Source organism: Dermacentor variabilis, chromosome 8, assembly GCF_050947875.1.
Source record: "Dermacentor variabilis isolate Ectoservices chromosome 8, ASM5094787v1, whole genome shotgun sequence".
In the NCBI taxonomy this organism is placed as follows: domain Eukaryota; kingdom Metazoa; phylum Arthropoda; class Arachnida; order Ixodida; family Ixodidae; genus Dermacentor; species Dermacentor variabilis.
In genome coordinates this window covers 92,328,436-92,350,158 of record NC_134575.1, presented here as the reverse complement: position 1 = coordinate 92,350,158, position 21,723 = coordinate 92,328,436, and the positions used below count along the sequence as shown (strand labels likewise).

Below are 21,723 nucleotides of genomic sequence, written 5' to 3'. Positions count from 1 at the left end.
ACTCGCCCAAATCAAGGTATTGTTGCTACTTTTTCTTGACTTTTCTGTCACAATCGCTCCTTGCTCACAGGCTGTCGTTAAACTCTCTCTCTTCCTTAGTGAAAAATGCTGATTTCAATGATAGTAGTTTTCACCATGAGCCTGTAGCTAATTTTGATATCCCTGTACAAGTGTTCCATCTTGGGGTACTGTGTCAGCAACTCATAAAGGCGTCACATGGGGTCACAGTAGATGAAGCTGGGCAACTCCCTGGTTGGTATGGCAAGGGTTGTTGGCATCTCAGTGTCAGTGATGCCTATTGCAACAAGTCGCAACATCTCTGATGGGTCGATTTCGTGTGCCCCTCTTCTCTTCGCACGCAAGAAATTGGGCAGATGTGCTGGTGCCCTTAACAGATAGACTGTTGGCAAGCCTTGATAGGTAAACACCTTGCTCTGCCCAACCAAAGACTGCACAGAGGTCGCTGCTTAGGCATGCTATTCATTCCAGCGACTGTGCACCAGTAGTGGTCAGATCCTATAAGAGAACCAAATGTCAGTCTCAGCCGGTCACCCTCTCGATGCTCATTAGGCATCTTGCATTCACGCAACTGTTAAAGGAGATCCTGTCCAATGGCTGGAAATTTCAAGGTACATACAAACTTCATGCACCTCCAATGTGTCTACCATGATGTCACGGAAGTCAAAATGACCGAGTTACAGCCTGATGCTTCGGAAACTGTAATGGCGGGAACACTTAGAAGCCCCAAACGTCAGCAAAGTCTTGTGTCACAAGGGAAGGATAGCCGAGCCTTTTGGGCAGGTCACATTGGATGAATGTTGTCTCGCTGCCAGTGTCAAGCAGCAATCGAACTAACACAGAATTGTGCTTTCTAGATGCCGATGCTGTCACTGTTTACATCAAAAATCAGGACAGGTGCCGATGTAGAACTTCTGGCAGGAGCACTTGTCACCGGCGGCTTGTAACTTTCTGTAGTCTCATGGTTGGCACACGTATAACTGCTCTCGTGAGATGGGTGGTTGCTGTCCCATTTCCATATGGAGCAAAGTGCTGAAAGGTGGCATCTCAAGCAGTATTTGCACTTAAGCCACACTGTGTTGCAGCACGTTCGTGTGACGCGTCCCTCTCTGCTGCACTTATAACAGTTCTTGCAGATGGCGTCTAATCTCGTCGGCTGAAAATGTTGTGGCAGTCCTTTATGACATGGTCACACTGATCACACAGTAAACAGATCCTGCAGCCAGTGCTAATCCTGACAGTACCTACAGTGGAAGACTGTTGGCATCGTCCGTGTCTCATGGAAGCATTTTTCGGTAAGGACCTTGAATGAGAGGCTTGGCTTTCTTGTCTACTCTCGACATGTACCTGCAGGAACATCACCTTTTGTACTTCTGTTGTCACAACCCTGGAGTAACCTCAGTTTCCTTCATGCTCAGTAACTTCCTTGAGTGGAGATGCCTTCGCTGTTACCTATGGGCGTTGTAGCAGAATTCAACAGGAATCCCACCCAGCTCATGGTTTTGCACATCTTGTTGTGGTACTCCAGAACTGCTGCGGCTTTCGCCTCATACTCGTCAGTCATTCATGAGGTCGACAATGTTCTTGTTGAACACTGCAAGCGGCAAGTCCTTGTCCTGCACGTACTCCAAAATAACTTGCAGGTCAGACAGCGAAGGAAGATTGGCTTCCAATGCTTTAGTGGTGGACGAGATGAGTTTCATAGCAGCGGCTTGAACTACACCTCTGCTGCATCACAGTCAATTCATCATCAGTGCAAGGCACCAATCTTCTCCCGGGTTTCACAGCACCTAAAACTGTGCTGAAGACACAGACTGACGTCCGTCAGATTCGGTTTATTGATTGACCAGCTTATTAAGATGGTGTTGGCGCGAGCCTGCACATGACGCCTTCTCAACCTCTTGTTTGTCTATAGTTTTCAACAAATAGTTTGTAAATGAACTTGGAAGTGATTAGGTAAAATATTATCAGGTTATAAAGTCACATGTACTACAGAACTGTTTGCGAGCTGTTTAATCATATTCTTGTTGTCGGCTCTTGTAAAAATTGACACTGATTTCATCTGGACAGCTGTGTGATCACAGACAAAATGCAACCGTGAAGTGCACAAGTTAATATACACTAAAACCTCTTTCATGGGTTTTCTAAAAGTACATAAGAAAAAGTTTGTTAATTGGGAAACATCCGATTCCAAACGTATGGTTCAGTAACAAAAAAAAATCTGGCAGAAGCTCGTTGAGCTGATGGGACCCGAGCAGCCCAAGACTCGAGTTGTCATTTTTGCAGTTTCTGCAAGCTTACATTTGCACTCTTTGAATTCGGCCTGGGTCAGCAGCTTCTACGGGTGGGGTATTTTGGTGGGAAGCTTTGACATACCCACTTGCTGAGAATCATTGCAGCACAAGACACTGATGTGCATCAAGCTTCATTTGCTCGAGCGCTGGATGGGCAGGCTTTGTTGTCTTACTACTGCATGTTTTATAGCGGCGATGGGAAACCAAAATGAAATCGAGCTGGTGGGCGACGGCAGAATACGCTGCCGCCAGAATAAGACGACGCTTGCTTTGCACCGCCTACGGCAGGGAACGGCAGCGTGTTAGGGCCATTGCATATTAAAAGTGTGCAGTACGCTTTGAGCAGCACTAAGCCACACACATTGTCAAACAGATAAATTAAGATGCTTATCACAATAGGGTTGGTGGTGATAGCTATGAATACGACATGCGACACCTGCGAGCTGGTTTGCTGGTGCACACCGACATTTTCAAGTGATGCACAGGAATGTACTGCGGGGAAGCTGCTACGGCGAGCGGTTGTTCTAGATCACGGGTGCCTCGCGCCCTTTCTTCATATGGAATCTAGCGGCTGGAGAACGTATCATACGCACGCATTTTGGTGATGTACTGAACACTGCTGCCAAAAGATCGTGTTTCTCAGAAACATATTAACCAGCAAAAAAGAAGCGTAACTGTATTGGGTCATTTTTTGTGTTCTCAATCGCAAACGAACTGCAAAATTTAATGAAATGGGACCAAATCAACCAAGTTCTACTGTACAGTGAAACCTCATTAAACCGCAGTTGGCCGGAGCTCGGAAAACGTACGTACTAAATTGTAGTACTGCTTAACCGAACTAGCGCTAGATCGCCCACTTACCTGTCAAAAACGGAACTCAGAGAGAGTATGATGAAAGGGGGAAAAAGAGGCGCAGTACTTATTCACTTCGCACAACAAAAGTGTTATTTTCGTTTGATGCGGTGGAAGCCTAGCAGCGACGACAGCAGCCTCAAACTTACTGAAGCTGCGAGCCAGCTTTTCAGCCAGCCCCCTCTTCGTATCTTCGCATCGCCAATTCCTCGTTGGCATTGCATGTTCTCAATGCACATGGGTGGTACCCCTGCAGAATTCGTGGGGAGCGATTTCCATTGTGGAGTGCTCTTCTCACTGCGACGATTGCATTCACGAGGCTGACATAATGCACAGCTTCTGCCGCTGTCGGGCCTCAATCGCCCGTGCTGTCGCTTTCCGTGTCATCCTCATCACTGTCGCTATTCGACACTTCGGTAACAACAGAGGCAACAATGGCGAAAAGTCGAACCTCGTAGCCAACATCACTTTGTGGTCGCAGCAGCACTGCCGAGCAACTACTTCGCATTCCAAATGCCACACACCATAGTGTGTGGCCTGCATAACAGTAGATCCCTGTCGCGTGCCAGCGCTGACTTCTTCACGTCACATTCAATAGCATGAACGATGTCTAATTCTTCTTGTATGCTGAGCACCCGGCATCTTTTTTATCGGAGCTTCGGCAAGATGCGAGTCCTTGTTTGCATGACGCCAACAACACTCTCTGGCACGACGCCGAAATGATGATGATGTGGCTTTACGCGCAAGCACACCGGGCACTTGGACGCCGCGGTTCTGATCTCTGAGGCTTGTTGCTCTGCCGGGCCATTCAATGTAGACGACGCACCGCCGTTTTTGCGTGACCAAAAGTGGAAACACTACGTGTTAACTGATACCAATGCAATAAGCTGGTACGGTTTATGCGGATACAAACACATTATGTTCAATGGCCGCCGAGTCGCGGACTTTGCTGCTTTTAAAACAAAACTACTGTTTAAGCGGATAAGGTTTAACGAGGTTTTACTGTATTTCAATTCTGTGGTTTTACCACGATATGGTTATGGGGCATAGTGGGGGGCTTCGGATTAATTCTGATCACCTGGGATTCCAACACATGAGCGGAAACAAGCATTTTTGTATTTTGCCCTCCTCAAAATGTGGATGCTGCAACTACAACCTAAAACTCAGTAACACAACGCCATAGCCACTGGGCTACCACAATGAGTCTGTCAAGTGTGTTTCGAAATCCGAGATGGAGCATCAACTTGCCAATTCCCCACATGATGTTGCACCTTCACCTCTGCATTAGGCCAAGGTAAGCTGCCTACAGTAGAGCGCCTGTACTACTAACGCCTCTACAATGAAATAGCCTGTATAACGAAGGAATAATTCTGTCCTGGTTCTATTGTGAGCCCTGCGGTGCGCAAACTTTACAACAAAGTGACCTGTGTAACATATTCTTTCGGAGGCCCCAAGCACTTTGTTATAAAGGCGTTCGACTGTATACGGCAAGGAAGATCAGGAAATGGTTACTATGTCCACATACATGAAGATACTATTGCTTTCAGCTTGTGCCCGTCGTATTTAACCAACGAAATGGGTTTTTCACGTCCATAGCATACCAGTCGGAACAAGCATAGACTTGAAAAGCGCTTACCGTCAAATTTCCATATAACAAACACGGATATAACGAATTATTGGATATAACAAAGTAACTATAAAATGACTCTTGACAATATCAGCACTTAACAAATATACATGCTTGTAATGAAAATTGGATATAAAGAAGGTATTATTTTGTATAATGTAACATCGTTATAGCAGGATACGCCTGCATGTTTTTGAGGTTTTTTTGGATTTGAGGAGAATATACCAGCAGCCAGTCGCGTGTTAATTATCTGAACAGATGGTAGTAAAAGGAACTTAAAGCATTGAACAATATGCTCAAGTGCTGAAATTCTAGTGCACAACGCTGAGTTGCAGGAAGCCAGCAGCTGCAGCCTTCACCAGTACAGCTCAACCTGGGCGATACAGCTAGGACGGGTACAGCTTGGGTTTGGTAGGTAAGGGTCTAAAATAAACGTAGCGAAAAAGCCGCCGCCCTCTCACCTGGCAGGCAGCATGTCCAACAGGGACGGGCTGCGTGGCCTTCCATCGCGGTCGGTGCGCAGCCGCCGCAGCTCCTCCAGCTCTCGCCCCACCTCCTGGAGCAGTTGCGCTTGCAAGCTGCGCTGTGCTTGGGACTCCTCACGCTCACGTCTGCACAACTCCTGAATGGGGGACACAGGGTGCTAGCGTTGAGAGCACTCGCCATGCTCGCAAACATTGCACAAATTCACAAACAGAAGATAATTATGCCAGTACCCATGTTCACTCTGAATGTCGACATTAACGCCATTAGCGCTGAAGCAACGAAGCTCGACACCATATTGCTGACGATATGTTGCCAGAAGACAACGTCGACGAAGTGCGCATGCTAAGGCACTAGCAGTTTTGGCACGAGCGCGCTAACGGAACGAACGCCTCGCCATTGCTGGCTCCTATGCCTGAACTGGTGTCTGCTACTATGTACCTGTTTCCTTGACTTAATAAATCGTCGGCAGCCAACCACGGCTGTAGAGACATAACAGCTGAATTCTTCCCTTCTGCAAAGTTCTCCAATTTTCTGTTACAGACACCTTCGCTTCCCTGTTGATCGGCACTCCTTGCTCAATGCATGCTCTCGTTCCATTCTGCTCACTTCTTTCTTCACACTGTAGGCTGCTTTTGATGCCGACTTTTTTCACCTCTCTGTGGCTGACAACTTCATTTATCTGTTGCCGAGTTCCTCACTTCTTGCCTCTTGTTCTAACTGTCTGTACAGGCAACTGCTCAGAGGCACACACCCACTCTGGACGGTGACAACCACTTCTTTGTCATTAACAGTTCAGAAACTGCAGCCATTGGGTTCACTGCTTGGGTTCACAATCTGCCTGCATTTCTTTATTTACATTTATTTACAAATACTGCTGTCTCGGGGGAGACATAGCAGGAGTGGGTACATGCATTAGCAAAAACAAACATGGGCAGCATAGAAATAGATAACACAGAAGTATTAAAAACAGATCAACAGGTCAAATTGTTAGGCAACTGAACAACGAACTCTTCAATTGGCAATGCGCGAAGTGAGCCGTCCAATTGATTCCAAATTTCAACAGTTCGCAGGAAAAAAGAAAATTTAAAGCAGTCTATATGCGGTTTGAAAGGAATAATGTTTAACGGGTGGTGCCGTCGGGTTGCACGTGCACTTGAGGGCACAAATGAGAAGGGTGCCTGAATACCAGATGACGTGTGAACGATCTTGTGCAGCATGATGATACATTCACGTGTACGCCTATGTTCTAACGTTTGCAAAGATGCATATGCAGATGTTTGCATATGTGAAGAAGGTGAAAAGTTACGATCATGTAAGCCGAAGATTAATCGTATTGCTTTTTTTGAACTGATTCTAAACGGTCAATGTTGCACGCGTGATGAAGGGACCAAACAGTTGAGGAGTACTCCAGGATCAGTCAACTAGTGATTTGTAAGCACTTAATTTACATTCATTCATGGCATTTTCTTAAGGTTCATTTGAGATAGCGAAGTTTGCGAAGTGCTTTCCCAGAAATGTTATTAATATGAGCTTTCCATTTTAAGTCATATGAAAAAATAACACCCAGGTTTCTGAACTCGCTGACATGGATCAAGTAGTTACCGTTATTGCTGTAAGGGAAATGCAGCGGACTCTTTTTGTTACCGAAGCTCATTGCAACTGTTTACGTGAAATTAATTTTCATTTGCCATGCATTACTCCATTCACAGAACAGTGAAAACACTTTGTTTAGTTCCTGTTGATCATGGGCGTTAGCAACGTTACAATAAAGCATGCAGTCATCGGCATATAGGCGTAACTTCACTGCGGTGTCATTAATAACATTTGCTACATCATTAATAAAAATTATAAATAATAGAGGCCCAAGCACTGATCCTTGGAGCACACCTGAAGTTACAGTCGCTGACGATGACTGTGCATGGTTAAAAGTGACGAACTGGGATCTTAAGTATAAGTAGTCGCGGTTATCCAGTCGAGTAACTTATTGCTGTTAAGTGTGATACGTAGTTTACAAACAAGCTTATTATGGCAGACGATGTCAAATGCTTTGGAATAATCTATAAATATTGCATCGATTTGATTGCGGTTATTTAAAGCGAAAGCTATGTCGTGAGTAAATTCAATGAGCTGAGTGACAGTGGAAAAACCAGATTGAAAACGGTGCTGACATTGTGACAGTAGATTATGACAAGTTAAACACTGAACAATGTGCTTGTGAATAATGTGCTCAAGAAGCTTGCAGCAAGTAGAAATTAGGGAGATCGGTCGGTAATTACTAATTTGTTGTTTATTGCCAGATTTAAACACAGGGATCACATTGGAAATTTTCCAAGCCTGAGGAACGGAGGATGTGTCCAGCAATTTATTGAAAATGACTAAATAACAGGCACTCCATTCCGAATACCTCTTTAAGAACATGTTAGGTATGGCATCTGGTCCCGCACTTTTAGTTGTGTCAATTTTTAATAACAGATTGTGAACCCCAGCGTAACTTACTTCGAGGTTAAGTAACTGGTGTTCCGAGCTATGAGTGAAAGGAGGATTGGTACCATCATCAAGATGAAAGACAGGATGAAAGTAGCTATTGCTAAAGTAGCTATTGCTAGTAGCTAATGGCTACAGGATCGGAGCAAGGCTGATGGTTGATAATGAAGGATACAGAGTCATTAGAAGATGGTAGTATTGTTTTCCAAAATTTCAATGGGTTTTCTTTCATGAAGGTTGACAGTGTTGTGTTGAAGTAAAAGTGTTTAGCTTCTGTCATCTTTGTTTTTATCTCAGACTTGAGTGAAAGAAGTAGTGAGTCGCGGTTTTTGTTTTGTGACCAGCTGCGCTTGTGCATACGCTTGATGAGTCTTACAAGATGAATTATGTCTCTTGTGTACCATGGATGCTTCGGGTTATGTTTCACACATTTTGTGGGGACGAACTGAAGCACACAGTTATGTACTAAACTGTGAAACTGCTCTAACAAAGCAACACTGCACGTTTCGCCGCCAGACACGAAATCTCTGAAAGACGACTCTAGCAGTTCAACAATAGCATGGTCGTTAGCACGTGTAAGATCTAAAACCATATTGAATGTTGGCTTGTGGGGCTCACAAACCATGTTAAATTTCACGAAAACACCCTTGTGATCTGACAGTCCATCAACTACGTCACACTGAAAACCACACGGTGACAACTGTTCATTAACAAAAACAAGGTCAAGAACAGAGTTGACTCGAGTTGGGCATTCAACCACTTGTGTAAAATCAAATGATATAGCCATATTAATTAGGGATTCACAAACAGCCTTGTCATAACCTGTTGAAATTAACAAGTTCCAATCGATACAAGGAGTATTAAAATCACCTGTAATAATCATTTTATAACTGTGGAGCCTGTGTTCCGCTATGTGTTCTGTAATGTGCGAGAAAATGCTTTTAGAAATGGGCGCGCGTTATACAGCACACACAACTGTCACGAAACTCTAGATGTTTATCCGGCACCAAACAGACTCAGTATTCGGAAGTTCTGGCAATAGAAAAATTTCAATGCCTTTTCTAATAAACAGAGCTACACCCCCTCATTTAGCAAGCTGCCTGTCATTTCAGATAACCGAGTAATCTGGAGGCAAAAATTCTACATCTGATATAGAGTTGCCGAACCATGTTTCTGTTATGCAAATAATTGACGGACTGTAGTACTCTATAAGCCAATTGAAATCTTCAAGCCTATTACGCAAGCTTCGAGCATTTATGTTCAAAAGAGTTAGTTTCTGGTCATTAACGAGTCACTCTGTGTTCGTAGGCACTGCAGCACGTGGAGCCTTAACGAGCCTTTTGCAAACATCATCCCAAGTGTAACGAACACTGTCGACGATCAGGGAATCGTACTGCAATCTACACTTATCTGCTTCTTTGTGGATATCAACCGACTTGTCCCAGAGAGCCTTCTGAATTTGCCGTACACGCACAGAAAAGTCTTCACTAATGTACGTATCAGATCCTTTTAGTTTTCTGGCGTTTTTAAGAATGGAAAGCTTGGTTCTAAAGTCTAGCAGTTTAAAAATTACAAGTCTCGCCTTTTTATTTCTTTGCGTGCCAAGCCTGTGAAAGCATTGAATACCTTCACATTGGATTCCAAGTTTGGATGACAGCAACTCCAATACAGAAGCTAATAGTTACTCAGAAGTTTCTGTTGAGGGCTCCTTCAAGCCGTAAATGATTAAATTATTCCTACGGGATCGGTTTTCCAGGTCATCGTTTTTGTGGTCAAGTTTGGTGATGAAATCTTTAAGGCTATCAACAGTTTTCTCAAGATCATGAACGCACTGAAGAGCGTCGTTTGCAGTTGAAGCCAACGCCTCTATGTGCGTAACACGCTGCATCACGCAATCACTTCAATAACACGCAATCACTGCTTTTATTCATGCTTTAAATTTCTTGCCCAATTCGTGAATATCCTCGTACTGTGACTGCACTTATGTAAGAAATGCTACCCTTCCAAGCTCAAAATAACTGCTTTAACAATGGCTCCCTTTATTCCCCAATATAGTGAGGGGCTGATTTACTAACTACAGTCAATTTCTGCTAGTTCGACCATGATGGGACCAACGAAACTGGTTGAATTAGCCAGCTGGTTGAAATAAACAAGGAGCAGAAAACGTTGCAACAGACCATTTATTCATTTGGCAGTATTTGCCCAATTCTAACATGTGCCAGAAAGAAAGAACCGAATTCTATCCAGGGGTACCTTACATGGCACGCATGCGCTACTCAAGCAAAAGTACATGCCCTACATACTTTTGCACAAAGACACAAATAAGGATTTCCATATTCTTTAAAGATCCCTTTAGCACATTTTCTCCTCAGGTGGAATACTACCGGCACTGCCAGGACCATGCATCACACTCGTCTGTTTCTCACAAGGCATTGTGATGCACAAGAAGCAACGAACTTTCTAGTACGTTTAGGACTCTTGCACATACCTTTTTCTAACTGTTTAATGTTTTGTAATCACTCTGAATGTGCTATATATGTTACTCACATGAAAGTCTCCTCATCATTGACGCATTCAATTCTCAACAAAGCGTGAATTCGTGAAAGTATGTAGGCCAAGTAGACCTGCCCAAGTCCGATTCTGGTGAGTGAACATGAGCGAGTCCGGCTGAGCAAGCCTGAGGCTGAGTGAATTCAGCTGAGTAGAATTCTTTTTAGACCAAGTCCAACTGAGCCCCAAGCAAAAAATATAATTAGTGAGAAACCCTAAGCGAGTTCCATTTATTTTGCCGACCTATGAGGAAACGTAAATGAACACATTCAGAAATATCTACGAAGACATCATGGCTACCTTAAAGGGACCCTGATACGATTTTGACGATTTTCTACAAACGTACCGAGTCATTAGAGTAGGTCCTTTTCATTAATTGACACATCTAAGTGCTCCACGTAAAGCATGTAATTTATAAGGTTTTAAAAATGCACATTGCTGCCGATCGCAGCACACTGCTCGGCAGAATTTTAAGCCGCCCCTACACATGCGACGGAAATCACCCATATGACGTCAGTGGGGCGAGCTATCCGATGGCTGACCAGGGCACATGATCGATAATTTTTTCCAACCTTATGGTAAATGAATGATGTTCGTAATAGTTGGAATGTTAGTTAATTTGTTTTTATAAAAAGAAAGTAACATAAAGAGAATGCACAAGAACAACTTTTCAGTACACTTAAGCACTTCCGGCACACAGCAAGTGTCGTCTGCTTGTGTTACAACATGCTCCGTCTTTGACGAGAGCTCCGCCGTCAGTGTCTGTTTGTCTTTTCGCGAGCGCTATGATATGACTTTGTTGCGTTGTGGACTGCAAACGTAGAGACTGGCAATATGTCAAGCTGCGACATCGTGTCCCTCTGCAAGCCAGTAGAGAAGCAGACTGGCTGCAGTGCATCGGACTGCCACTATCCGATTGGCGCCAGGATTTGCGCGATTGCAGCAGTCACTTTACACCGGAAGATTACCAACACAATAGCGTTTGGAGAGTCCGGTATTAGGATAAATGCAAGCACAAGGGGACAGGGCCTGGCCGTCTCCCCTTGCATGTCGTTTCAGGAGAGGAACAGAAGCGCAAATGTGAATAGTCTGCACGGTGCAGCCACCTGGTGGCATAGAGCTCAACCAGACACAGTAGCAGTACCAAAATGTATTCTTTGCTGCTGGTGTAAATTTTTCACAGGAGTGTAATCATTAACACGTTGTTTTTGTAAATATTTAAAATGTTTTACACTTGGTTAGAGCAATATTAGCTCTTTCATTGGCTGGTTAAGCTCTGCGCCAATGGGTGGCTGGACCGTGAAGATTGATCAGGCAGCTCACGTACGTCTATGCTAAAATTCCTTCATCAGATCGAGTTTATGCCTCCACCGTTCCGTCGAAATATTCAGGTAGTGTGCGATTACCGGAATACCAGACACGTTCGGCACTACGACAGAATGCTCGCAACGCACGCTGCTTCGATAGCTCTCGCTTGGGGTCGACGGCCAAGCAGCTAGCGGAGAGGTTTCTCGCGAGTGAGGGCAGGCTCTAACACCACCGGAAGTGGACGATGTGACGTCACATCATGACGCAGAACCAGTGAAGGTGGAGCTTAGCTCCGATCGCTCGGCAAACGAGTTGAGGAGGAAAAGCATGGCTAGGGAGGACGGTAACTCGTAATCGCTTGTAGCTCCATTAATAAGTAACGCTTCACTTAACTTTTGGTGCGAATCTTCTACTTAAGCTGTACCCTACGCGTCTACAAAATTTGTCCGAACCGTTTCAGGGGCCCTTTAACTCTTCAAGAGAAAAGGGCAAAAATACAATGAAGAAGGAGGTGAGGCAAGTAGACAACATCTGATGCTGTATGCCCTGCAAAAGGATCAGTGGAAAACATCTCGGCAACCTGCGGTTTGTAGATGACATTGTCCTGTTTAGCTACGCTGGAAGTGACTTGTAACAAATGATTAAAGGCCCTGGTCGGCAAAGTGCAGGAGAAGGTTTGGAGGAGAACGATATGCAAGAGATAGGTAGGAGACAAAAGCAATGTTCAATAGTCTCACAAGATAATTGTAATTCGCGATTGGCACTCAGCTGCTAGAACCCGCGCTAGAACCTGTGTATGTTTATCGAGGCCAATTAGTCGCCGTAAGAGACCCAGATCAAGAGAAGGAAATCTACGCAAGAATAAAGATCAGAAAAAAAGCACATACATTAGGCATTAACAGGTGATGACCAGCAGCTAACCACTATCCCGGAAAAGGAAAGTGTGCAATCCTTGCTTTGTGCCGGTGCTGACATATAGGGCACAAACCTGGAGAGGTTAATCAAGGTGCTTGACAAGAAGCTAAGGACTGCATGACGAACAGAATGAGAAATGATAGATGTAACATAAGGAGACAGGAAAAAGCAAATAGAAAGAGGATGCAAACAGGAGCAGCCAGCATTCTAGCAGTTGCCATTAAGAGGACGAAATACCGTTGGGCAGTTGATTTATTGCCTCAGGCAAGTAAACGATGGTCAATTAGAGCAACAGGATTCCCATTTACGACTGTTGCAGAGTCGTTTGATAAATGCAGAATTATCAGATATGCTATAGACTATGCGGTGCACATGTTGTGGCTCTTCAGACAGCTATAAATCACTGTCCAAGAATGATGACAAGGGACATCAAAAAAATAAAGTTCCATTCTGTGAAAGTAAAGTTTGCTAGTTTCATCTTTTCCTTATTGCCAGAATCAGAGGCATGCTATGTTTCTCATGCTAAAATATCAGGTGCGGGTTAAATTTCTATTTTGTTTAGAAGCTCTAATGTTAGTTTTACATTAGTTTCCTTCTTTGAGACCATAAAAAATGGCCGTGCATTCAATTCAGGGTCATGCAGAATCAGGGTAAGTACTGTCAAATGAATTGGCGGTGTGTTTTGGTGGGGTCTTTATTTTTGGCCTCTTGTTTAATTCGACCTGCCGAATAATTCCACCACTATTGTAAGTCCCCCATCAGGGTGGAATTAATGGAATTCAACTGCATTTACATACCTACATGCACCCTAATGCATTGTTGTAGGGAGGGCTTTAGACAGGAAAAAGTACGAAACAAAGCAGAATCACAAGTACGAAAAAAAGAATGCAAGGACAACGCATCAGGAGGCAACCAGAACGACACAAAAGGAGGCATAAAAATACAGAAATAATGCACAGTGTGATTACAGCCGCATACAAACACACAATGTATAGAGTTACAAGTCATGCTGAGCTCGCGCAAGTGCTACCAAAGCACAGCCGCAAACATTCCACAAGGTGCGGAAATGCCATCAGGCAAGGCACACCACTCTTTAATCACACGTCGAAAAAAATTGCTCTAGAAATGTTGATGAGCGGCATGAACATTTTCATAATCTTCTGGCTGTTGCCCCTTCTAGATGCACAGAATATACATCTAGGGCCCCTCACCTGCAGTCGCTGGTGCTCCTCGCGCAGCTGTGCCAGCTGTGCTTGGCTCTGGTCGAGCTGCTCCAGGGCCTGCTCCTTCTCGCCCTTGAGCCGGTCGGTGAGGGCGCGCAGCCGCAGGGCCTCCTCCTGCAGGGCACGCTGCTCCTGCTGCAGCGCCCGCAGCTGCGCACCACAGCGCTCCAGCTCCAGGGTGCTCTCCCTCTCCTGGCGACTCTGGTAGATGGAGAGGGAAGGCCATCTTAAACAGGACGCTTTAGCTCGCTATCTCTCATCTACATGGGAACAGAGAAATTGTTTCCCTTGGCAACCGATGCACCGAATTGCATGAGGTTTGTTGCATCTAAAATGATAACTTAAAACCTAGCGACTGTAGCCAGTGATCTTTCCTATTTAGGCCACTGATCTCTAAGTGATACCTCGAAATTAAAGAACAAAGAATACTCGAGTAGCAAGTTTACGAACCGGCCGTAAAAACGATATCACAATTCTGTAAAACGTACCTAATGATACACCTAATGTGGACAACAGTGATGTATTATGCAACACCCTGAAATACAGTAAGACCTCATTATAATGAAATGGGATATAATGAACTAATGGATATAATGAAGCAATCGCAATTCCCCTTGAAATTCCAATAGATGCCCATGTATTGAACACCTCGTTTTAATAAAGCTGGAATTTCCTCACATTGGGTATAACAAACCTTTTCTTTCTGCGATGAGGATTTACTGACCATTTTGGCACCCGTCAGGTCAATGTCTTACTATAGCTAAGCGCTCTTTCCACATCCTCTTCATTAGCTGAGCAATGTCTCATGCCCACATTATGTTCAATTCAAGCCTTCACTACAGCCAAGAAAGATGCTTCCAATTCTTCCCTCAGACACACTATGCTTCACACAAGTATAGTACACGAATTGAATCTCGCTGTTCACATAACAGTGTCCTTGCTGGGCCTCTTTCACAAGGTCTATTTCATAATGCAATTACTGTCTGTTTGCTTATACAAAGTGGCCTTGGTGTAGAGGTCAGAAGGCTCAGCTTGGAACCGCACGGTCACTGGTTCCGTAAACAAGTGCTCCCCCCCCCCCATTTGCATATCCTTTACATTACACTGAGCCATGCCTTAAATAACCAATGCATGATGAATGTGCAAACGAACACATATCGGTTAATTTCCCAACTCTTCCCTCCTATTCGCAGCACAGTGCCAGCTTCACTTGACAAGGCCCTCGACCATTTTTGTTTCTTGGCACGGGAAGTGCGAACATGCCCATTGCACCAGCATGCTGCTACGGGCTGTGTGTGAAGTTTCCCCTGCTTAAATCAAAATTTTGAGATATCAAAACAATGCAGCATGACTTATACACATTGGGCATTACAAGGTCAATTTTATCATCATCGATCATTATGTTTTCGACCAATTTTGCAGCTTCGGCACAAGTTGCGTTGCATTACACTCACATTTGATATCAACCAGAACCGCTGCGGAACTCATCCTAAAAGCTTCGCTGTAAACACTGATAAGAAGCAAATGAAGGACCATCCACATTCTTCTCTCCTCACCAGAGCATCCTTTAGTCTTCTCTCCTCCTCATGGACGCGCTCTTCTGATCGGACCTCCAGCTCTCGGATCTGTTCTTCCAGGTTGTGTATCCTGCCAGGGCACAATGTAACCAACTTGATTTTTCTCAGAGACAGGATATTCCTCACTCATTTAGCAGTCCATAAAAACTGCCGTGAAAAATGCAAGCTGTAAGGTCGCTCTCAGACTTGGCCGAAACACTCAAGACACAATCGCAGCAGATTCTAACAAACGCAGCCTTTAAGCATCAAACCTCGAAGGTCTGGAAATAAGATGCACTGAAGGGACACTAAAGAGAAGAACCTGTTGTATTGGCATAAATTACCCTTACACAAGGTAACTAAAATCCAGTCTTAGCATGAGAGGAGACATGGTAAGCAAGAAAAGATAAAAATGAAACACTGGTGGTAACGTCAAGTTGAAGCTTTCCACACCAGCTCACTGTGATGTCATGGAATTTGGCCATGTCTGCTTGGATTTAGTTGTTAGCAGCAACTTTCTTTACCATTAAAGATGAACTACCTCATATTACAAGGGAGCCAAAGACTGAACTTCACGTTTCAAGAGTACTTATTCTGCCACAATAGCCTAAATAAGAGAAGATACATTGACATCCATGACGTCACACAGACGTACTGGCACTGGGGTTTTAATGTGGTGTTAGTAATAAGAAATAGCGAGTCCGGCCTTCTTCTCTTATGGTAATCGATCACTTACAGCAAAACTATCAATATAGATTTTTGAAGAAGTACTGTATCAGTCTAACTTAAATTGGTGTTTCTCTCTATTGTCCCTTTAAGCTAAAGGATTCAAGAACACTCAAACCAGAAATCTTCAGCATCATCATCCATAGAAGAAATGAAAAAAGTTGCCCAAGACATGTTCAAGTTAAGTATGATGGAGGCTGTACATGTCACAATGCATCATCTTCAGTGTGCTATAATTTACTTTCCCTCAAACTCATTAAAGTGGGTCAAGAAAAGCGGAAGGTAAAAAAAAAAACTTGTACATTCATAAATTAAGATCTCGTGGCACCATTTTACCTATGCAGAGCTTTCATAAGCACTTCTGGTGTGCAAGATGGGTCTAGGTAAGTTCCAAAACTTTTAGCCAAGAAGTAGCCATTGAGCCATATCTTTATTACACTCTGGCTGCATGGTGAAGACAATGCAAAGCCAGAAGGTAGCCAGTACCATCATCTTGTGTGATTTGTGGAGAGCTGCAAAGAGTGGGTGTGCACATCCCTACATTAAAGAATATTCAATAAGCTCAGCACAAAAATAGTAAAAAAGAAATAAATAAAGCACACCAGGACCAATCTCAGAAGCTTGTGCCCTCAGGCTTCTTCATGATCCAAATTTGGAAAGCAACGTTTAATTCACAAGAAATACGTATGGTTGACTCGTGACAAACAAATTACAAAATGCATTTAAAAATTCTGCACTTCACAAAGTACTCAGAACCATAAATTATGAGCATACATTTCTTATGGTTGACTTATTAAAGAAATCACTAATCCTGAATGCAACAAGCTCCAAATTTTCAAAGTGCCAAATTCTTTCTGCAGCCATCGCATTCAGATCTATTGCAGGCATCTGTAAAAAGACAACGTTGCAAATGAACAAGAACCTACAGCATTCGACTATGCCTGCATAACGAATGCATCGTATTCATGTAGCAGTGCTACTTAGATGAAGCAACAAACAGTAGTAGTAAGAGAGCTGACATTTGCTAGGTTGAAGCGCAGAAAAACAGATCTAAGAATTAAAAATAGACATTTGCAGTACTAAACTCGCATTGGTCGGTGAAATAGAAACGACAACTTACAATGGAAACTCTTCCAGCTCATAATCCGGCATCTACTGCGGAAAGACAATTACTGTACAATGTAATTTAAACTCGCTGGAAAGCAGCGCTACTACATGCCGATCGACACCGGTATCATCATCATCATCATCATCATCATCATAAATCGACAGCTTCAAGCAGACGACGCCGCAGACGAGCGTTCATTATGCCACCGTGAAGGCGACAGTCGTTATCGCAGCTCAAGCAGAACGGCCGTCCTCGAGCGCTGATATGACCCACTTCTACGAAAACGATGAACCTCAAGGAAGCGTACCTCCGCGCAGCCACCACGCCCAGCAGACGTTACAAGCGCGTAGAGCTCAGGCCCAAGCCGCCGCCGCCGCCGCCACCACCACACCTCGTGTGGACAACCGCTCGAAGTCGGGCGCAGTCGGGCTCCCGAAAAACACGAGGTTCGGACGCTTGGTGAGGCAATAGAAAGGCTCGGCAGCACCGAAGTGGCAAGGCGTCCTTGACACAAGCGCTGCACACACCTCGGCGCGCTTTCACGTCGTCGTCGTTGGCATGCACACGCACGAACACAACCGGAATCGAAACCACTCCCGTCGGATCGTCTGCGTAGCAGGCAGGCAACAAGCAGACGACCGCGCGAGCCGGCCCGCTCAATCCCACTGCGTTGCGGTCGCCCTGCCTGCCACGCGAGAGGCCTAGCCAGCTGCTCGAGGGGGGGGTCGATGTAAAAACGAAAACAAGAACGTTGCCCCGGGAAACGCTCGCGCCAGCTCCCACACGACGAACGCGGCGGCCTGCGAGGTCGACGTCGACAAAAGAACTGCGCCGACCTGCCCTCCCTCGCTCCGTAGGCCGCAGCCGAGTCGCGCCCGCCGGGTGCCCGGTTTTGGTCTTTTATAGATTTGTTTCTTCTACTTTACAACTGCCCTCGACGGTTCTGCGAGTTCCAACGGGTTTCGATCCGCCCGCTTGCGTCGGTGCGAGGGCGAACGGGCTCGTAGGCAAAAAAAAGAAAAGAAAAGAAAAGACGAACGAACGAACGGCGACGACCAGGTAAGAAGATGTGGTAGTGGTTTCCTCGCACACCGCCTCGCACGCTTTCTCGGGGCGAGCGGTTTGTTTCGCGCATCTTTTTGTTTTGCCCGCTCGCTACTCGCGTTGGCTGGCTGACTCGTGCCGCCTGTGACATCACAGATCTGCCTGTACGCATGCGCGCGCGGGCCGTGCCGCTCGAGAGCAGACGACGCGCCTAGCAGACGACGCGGAACGAACAGAAGTGCCACGGAAGAGGATAACAATTCCTAGAAGACGGTGGGGGGGTGGCGCACGAGGTAATAATCTCGGCAATTTGCCCCGAGAGAATGAATGGCGTCCGCTCGTGACTCGAACAATACTGTTCCTCGCAAGTCTGTCACAACACTTCTTATTCTAAAAGGATAGCGACGGCCTCGTAACACGCGTCATTTCCGCTCGGACGTCACTCATGCTTTTCGGGAAACCCAGCATTCTGCACATAACATCAGGCTTCGTAATTAACTCGTCCTAGTACTGAAGTGTTAGGTAAGAGTCGCTGCGTTTTACCATTGAAGTAATTATTTAGCACCCCGCTAAATTACTGCGCGTTCCTGGCGCAATCGAATTCTGGTTGCCGCATGCATACGGATTTATCACGATATTGCGATGAAAATTAAATGACCACGGTTTATAGCGATAAAATCTAGCATGCTGTTCGCCATTTCCATAGGAAAAATAATTTTAAGTTGGCAAAGAAAGTCGCGAAAGACTATGTCGCGCCACTTCGCGGTGAAACCTTGGTACTAGAGCTGGAAACTCACCACGAAGGCGTAGATTACTGCGCGTAAGTTGGCGGTTATCAAGTGCACTATGCGCATTGTTTAAAACCACAGCCTTTATATTACATCGGCGTTCGCGCTCTATTCATGCGTGTTACGACATAAAGAAAAGTTCACGCTGGCAAGCCACGCTGCCTTCGCCGCAACGACTTGAACTGCGTGAGCCATGGCAAGCCGTGGCGTTCCTCAATGCATAGCGGTGTACATTAATGCTTCCGTATATGCGTGCGAGTGTCTCGAGTACTGTGGTCTCTCAGCGAAATGCGAAATATCATCGCATATACATCGGCATGATCAACTATTAATTTCTTAGTTAGGGTCGCACTTGTCTGCTTCCCACCAATGCCTGCTTCGAATCGCTATCACACTCGCCTGTCAATGTTTCCAGCGTACTACTTTATAAACAAGCTCGAGACTGCAGGTCAATATGTCAATACAAAATCTCAGTTCCACCCAAAATACGAAGCATCGATTGCGATAGCAAATTACCAAACAGCTAAACGAATTAAGCACAGGAGTTTCATCGGTCGTATAAACTGGTAAACATTCTGCCACCGGAGTAGAATTGCATTCACTGCTCAGGGCAGTGAATGCAATTTAGAATTATCCAGATGCAAAAAGAAAAGAGGGATCTACGATTTGAAGAGATTTTGTTGCTCAATAAGTCATTGCTTTGTATAGGCGATTTTAATTTCATTTGTGCGGGCTCACCCGAGGAACACTCACATGCAGGTCGATGCGCATCAATGCTACAATTCAGTGCAACTGGACGGCACAAAAGGGGGCATGACGTCGAGTTCTCGCCATATTTTACGATCGACAATCAGTCGGCCGGAGCGTACCTGTGCACAAGCGTGGCGTTCTCCTGCTTGACTCGTCGGTAGAGGTCCCCGTTGGAGGCCAGGGACTCGCTGAGGGCCGCCACCTGGCTCTGGAGCTGGTGGACCTGGTCCCCCAGCTCGTCGACGCACTGTTGCCGCCTCTCCTCTTCTTCGTGCTGGTGGTGGTGGTGGTGGTTGGCGGACGAGACGCCCAGCGGGAGAAGGTCCTCGGCCTCGAAGCTGGCCCGCCGGGGACCTTCGGACGCCAGGAGACCGCTCGGCCTGCTCCCACAGAACCGCACCGTTGCAACGCACACACGGGCAAACTACGCCGAGCTGTCGCGTAGCAAAGGGCAAACCTATCTGATCTTAATAAGGCTGCGTTCAGACTACACTCCTCAGGAAGGCACGGTGCGTAAAAGGACAGTAAACAAAATGGGTGGAGAAACGCCCACGTGTTCTTGTTTAAAACTTTTGTTGCGTAAAGCCAGCGCAAGGACGTTGATAAGTACGGACAGATTTAGCATTAATTAGGCAGATACTACTGCGGACGTGGTATACATGCGAGGTGTTTCGGCAGCGACAGAATGCGACTGAATGGAGGCTTTGCGCTGGTTGGTTCACCTTTAGGCATGGTAAAACGGGGCCAAAGCGACAGACGAAAGGAAGACGTAGGACAAGCAGCGCAGGTGCTGTCTGTCGATTCGTAGCCTCAGAGATCGCGCGGTTCGGTACGATCTCGGATGCCACGGTCCATGTCTTTCGCGCTGCTTTGCCGTTCCTAATGAGTTATGAAAGGCGGGAAAGTTGAGAATAATGATCATTTTTCCAGGACTGAATACATGGCAGTGGCTGATAATACCGAAATCGTACGATAATCGCCAATGCACTCTTAATAATTTTACCCGTCTCCATACTATACCCGTTTATGGAACACCGCAATACCGGAGCCGCAGCCGGCGGCAGCGGCGCTGGTAGCGACATCTCGTGAGGCCGCGCTCAACTAGATCCTCCTAGAAACAAAGCTTCGAGCAGAAAAATAAAATGGGAGCCGCTATGTGTTGATCTAGCCGATGCATTTTTTCACCAACAGTGAAGTTAAATAGATTATAGTCGCTGATGTGCGCGTTCGTTGAACACAGCGTAAAAACATGTCGCAACCAGCGCTGCGTGCAACGCCTTTCGCTCCGGTATTGTGCGACCCTGTAGACGGACACAGATACGTAGTCGGACAGACTAAACCTATTTCCGCGGCTATAGCTTCTGGCGTCCAAAGGAAATGCCGCGTGAGTGGAGACGCTACCAACTGCATAACACAGGTGAAGAAGCATTCGAAGCAGAAAAACATGGAGCAGTGAGCGTACCTCTGGACGGGGCTGGACTTGCGACCGGACCTGTAACGAGAGAGTAGCCGCGGGCGGGACACGACACAGTTCACAAACCCAGGCAGAGCAAAAACACGCACAGGCATACGGCAAGCAACGAATTCAATAGCAGTCAGCCACACTACAAGACACAGCGACAAAGACAGACGACTGCAGCCACGTAAACGGCATTGTTCTCAAGGTGACGTTAAAGGTAATCTGACCTACGCCACTGGCATATTGCACTTCATTAATCTCGAATACGATGTTTTCACCACCAGTACGTAGAGGCTTAGCAAGCCAGAAAGAACGTATTGCCATACCAGACGTCATGAATTTTGGTAGCTTCTGCTCGAGCACTACTTCAAATAATTAAAAAGTAAATAAGGACTCAAACCTGACAAATCATATGCACTGTAAGCAAAGAAAGGATCTAGATAGGTGAAAATAGTGAACTCGGTGACGTCAAACTGACGTGACTAGCACAGTAGTTAGGGCGAGGAACATAAGAGAAAATTTGATCTAGAAAGAC

At 45.6% G+C, this 21,723-nt stretch overlaps 1 protein-coding gene across 6 annotated transcripts in view; it reads right to left on the bottom strand.

The window, feature by feature from the left end:
• LOC142590412 (rab11 family-interacting protein 4A-like) overlaps positions 1–21,723 on the bottom strand; it is a 281,526-nt gene that overhangs the window by 8,961 nt on the left and 250,842 nt on the right. For 5 of the 6 annotated variants that reach the window (XM_075702497.1, XM_075702500.1, XM_075702499.1 and 2 more), the window contains 5 exons: positions 21,192–21,221; positions 19,849–20,109; positions 15,314–15,404; positions 13,746–13,958; positions 5,253–5,413 (listed from right to left, as the gene is read on the bottom strand). In XM_075702497.1, coding sequence (XP_075558612.1) covers positions 5,253–5,413; positions 13,746–13,958; positions 15,314–15,404; positions 19,849–20,109; positions 21,192–21,221 — 756 coding nt within the window. The remainder of the gene's footprint in view (positions 1–5,252; positions 5,414–13,745; positions 13,959–15,313; positions 15,405–19,848; positions 20,110–21,191; positions 21,222–21,723) is intronic. The other variant, XM_075702498.1, reaches the window with a different exon arrangement.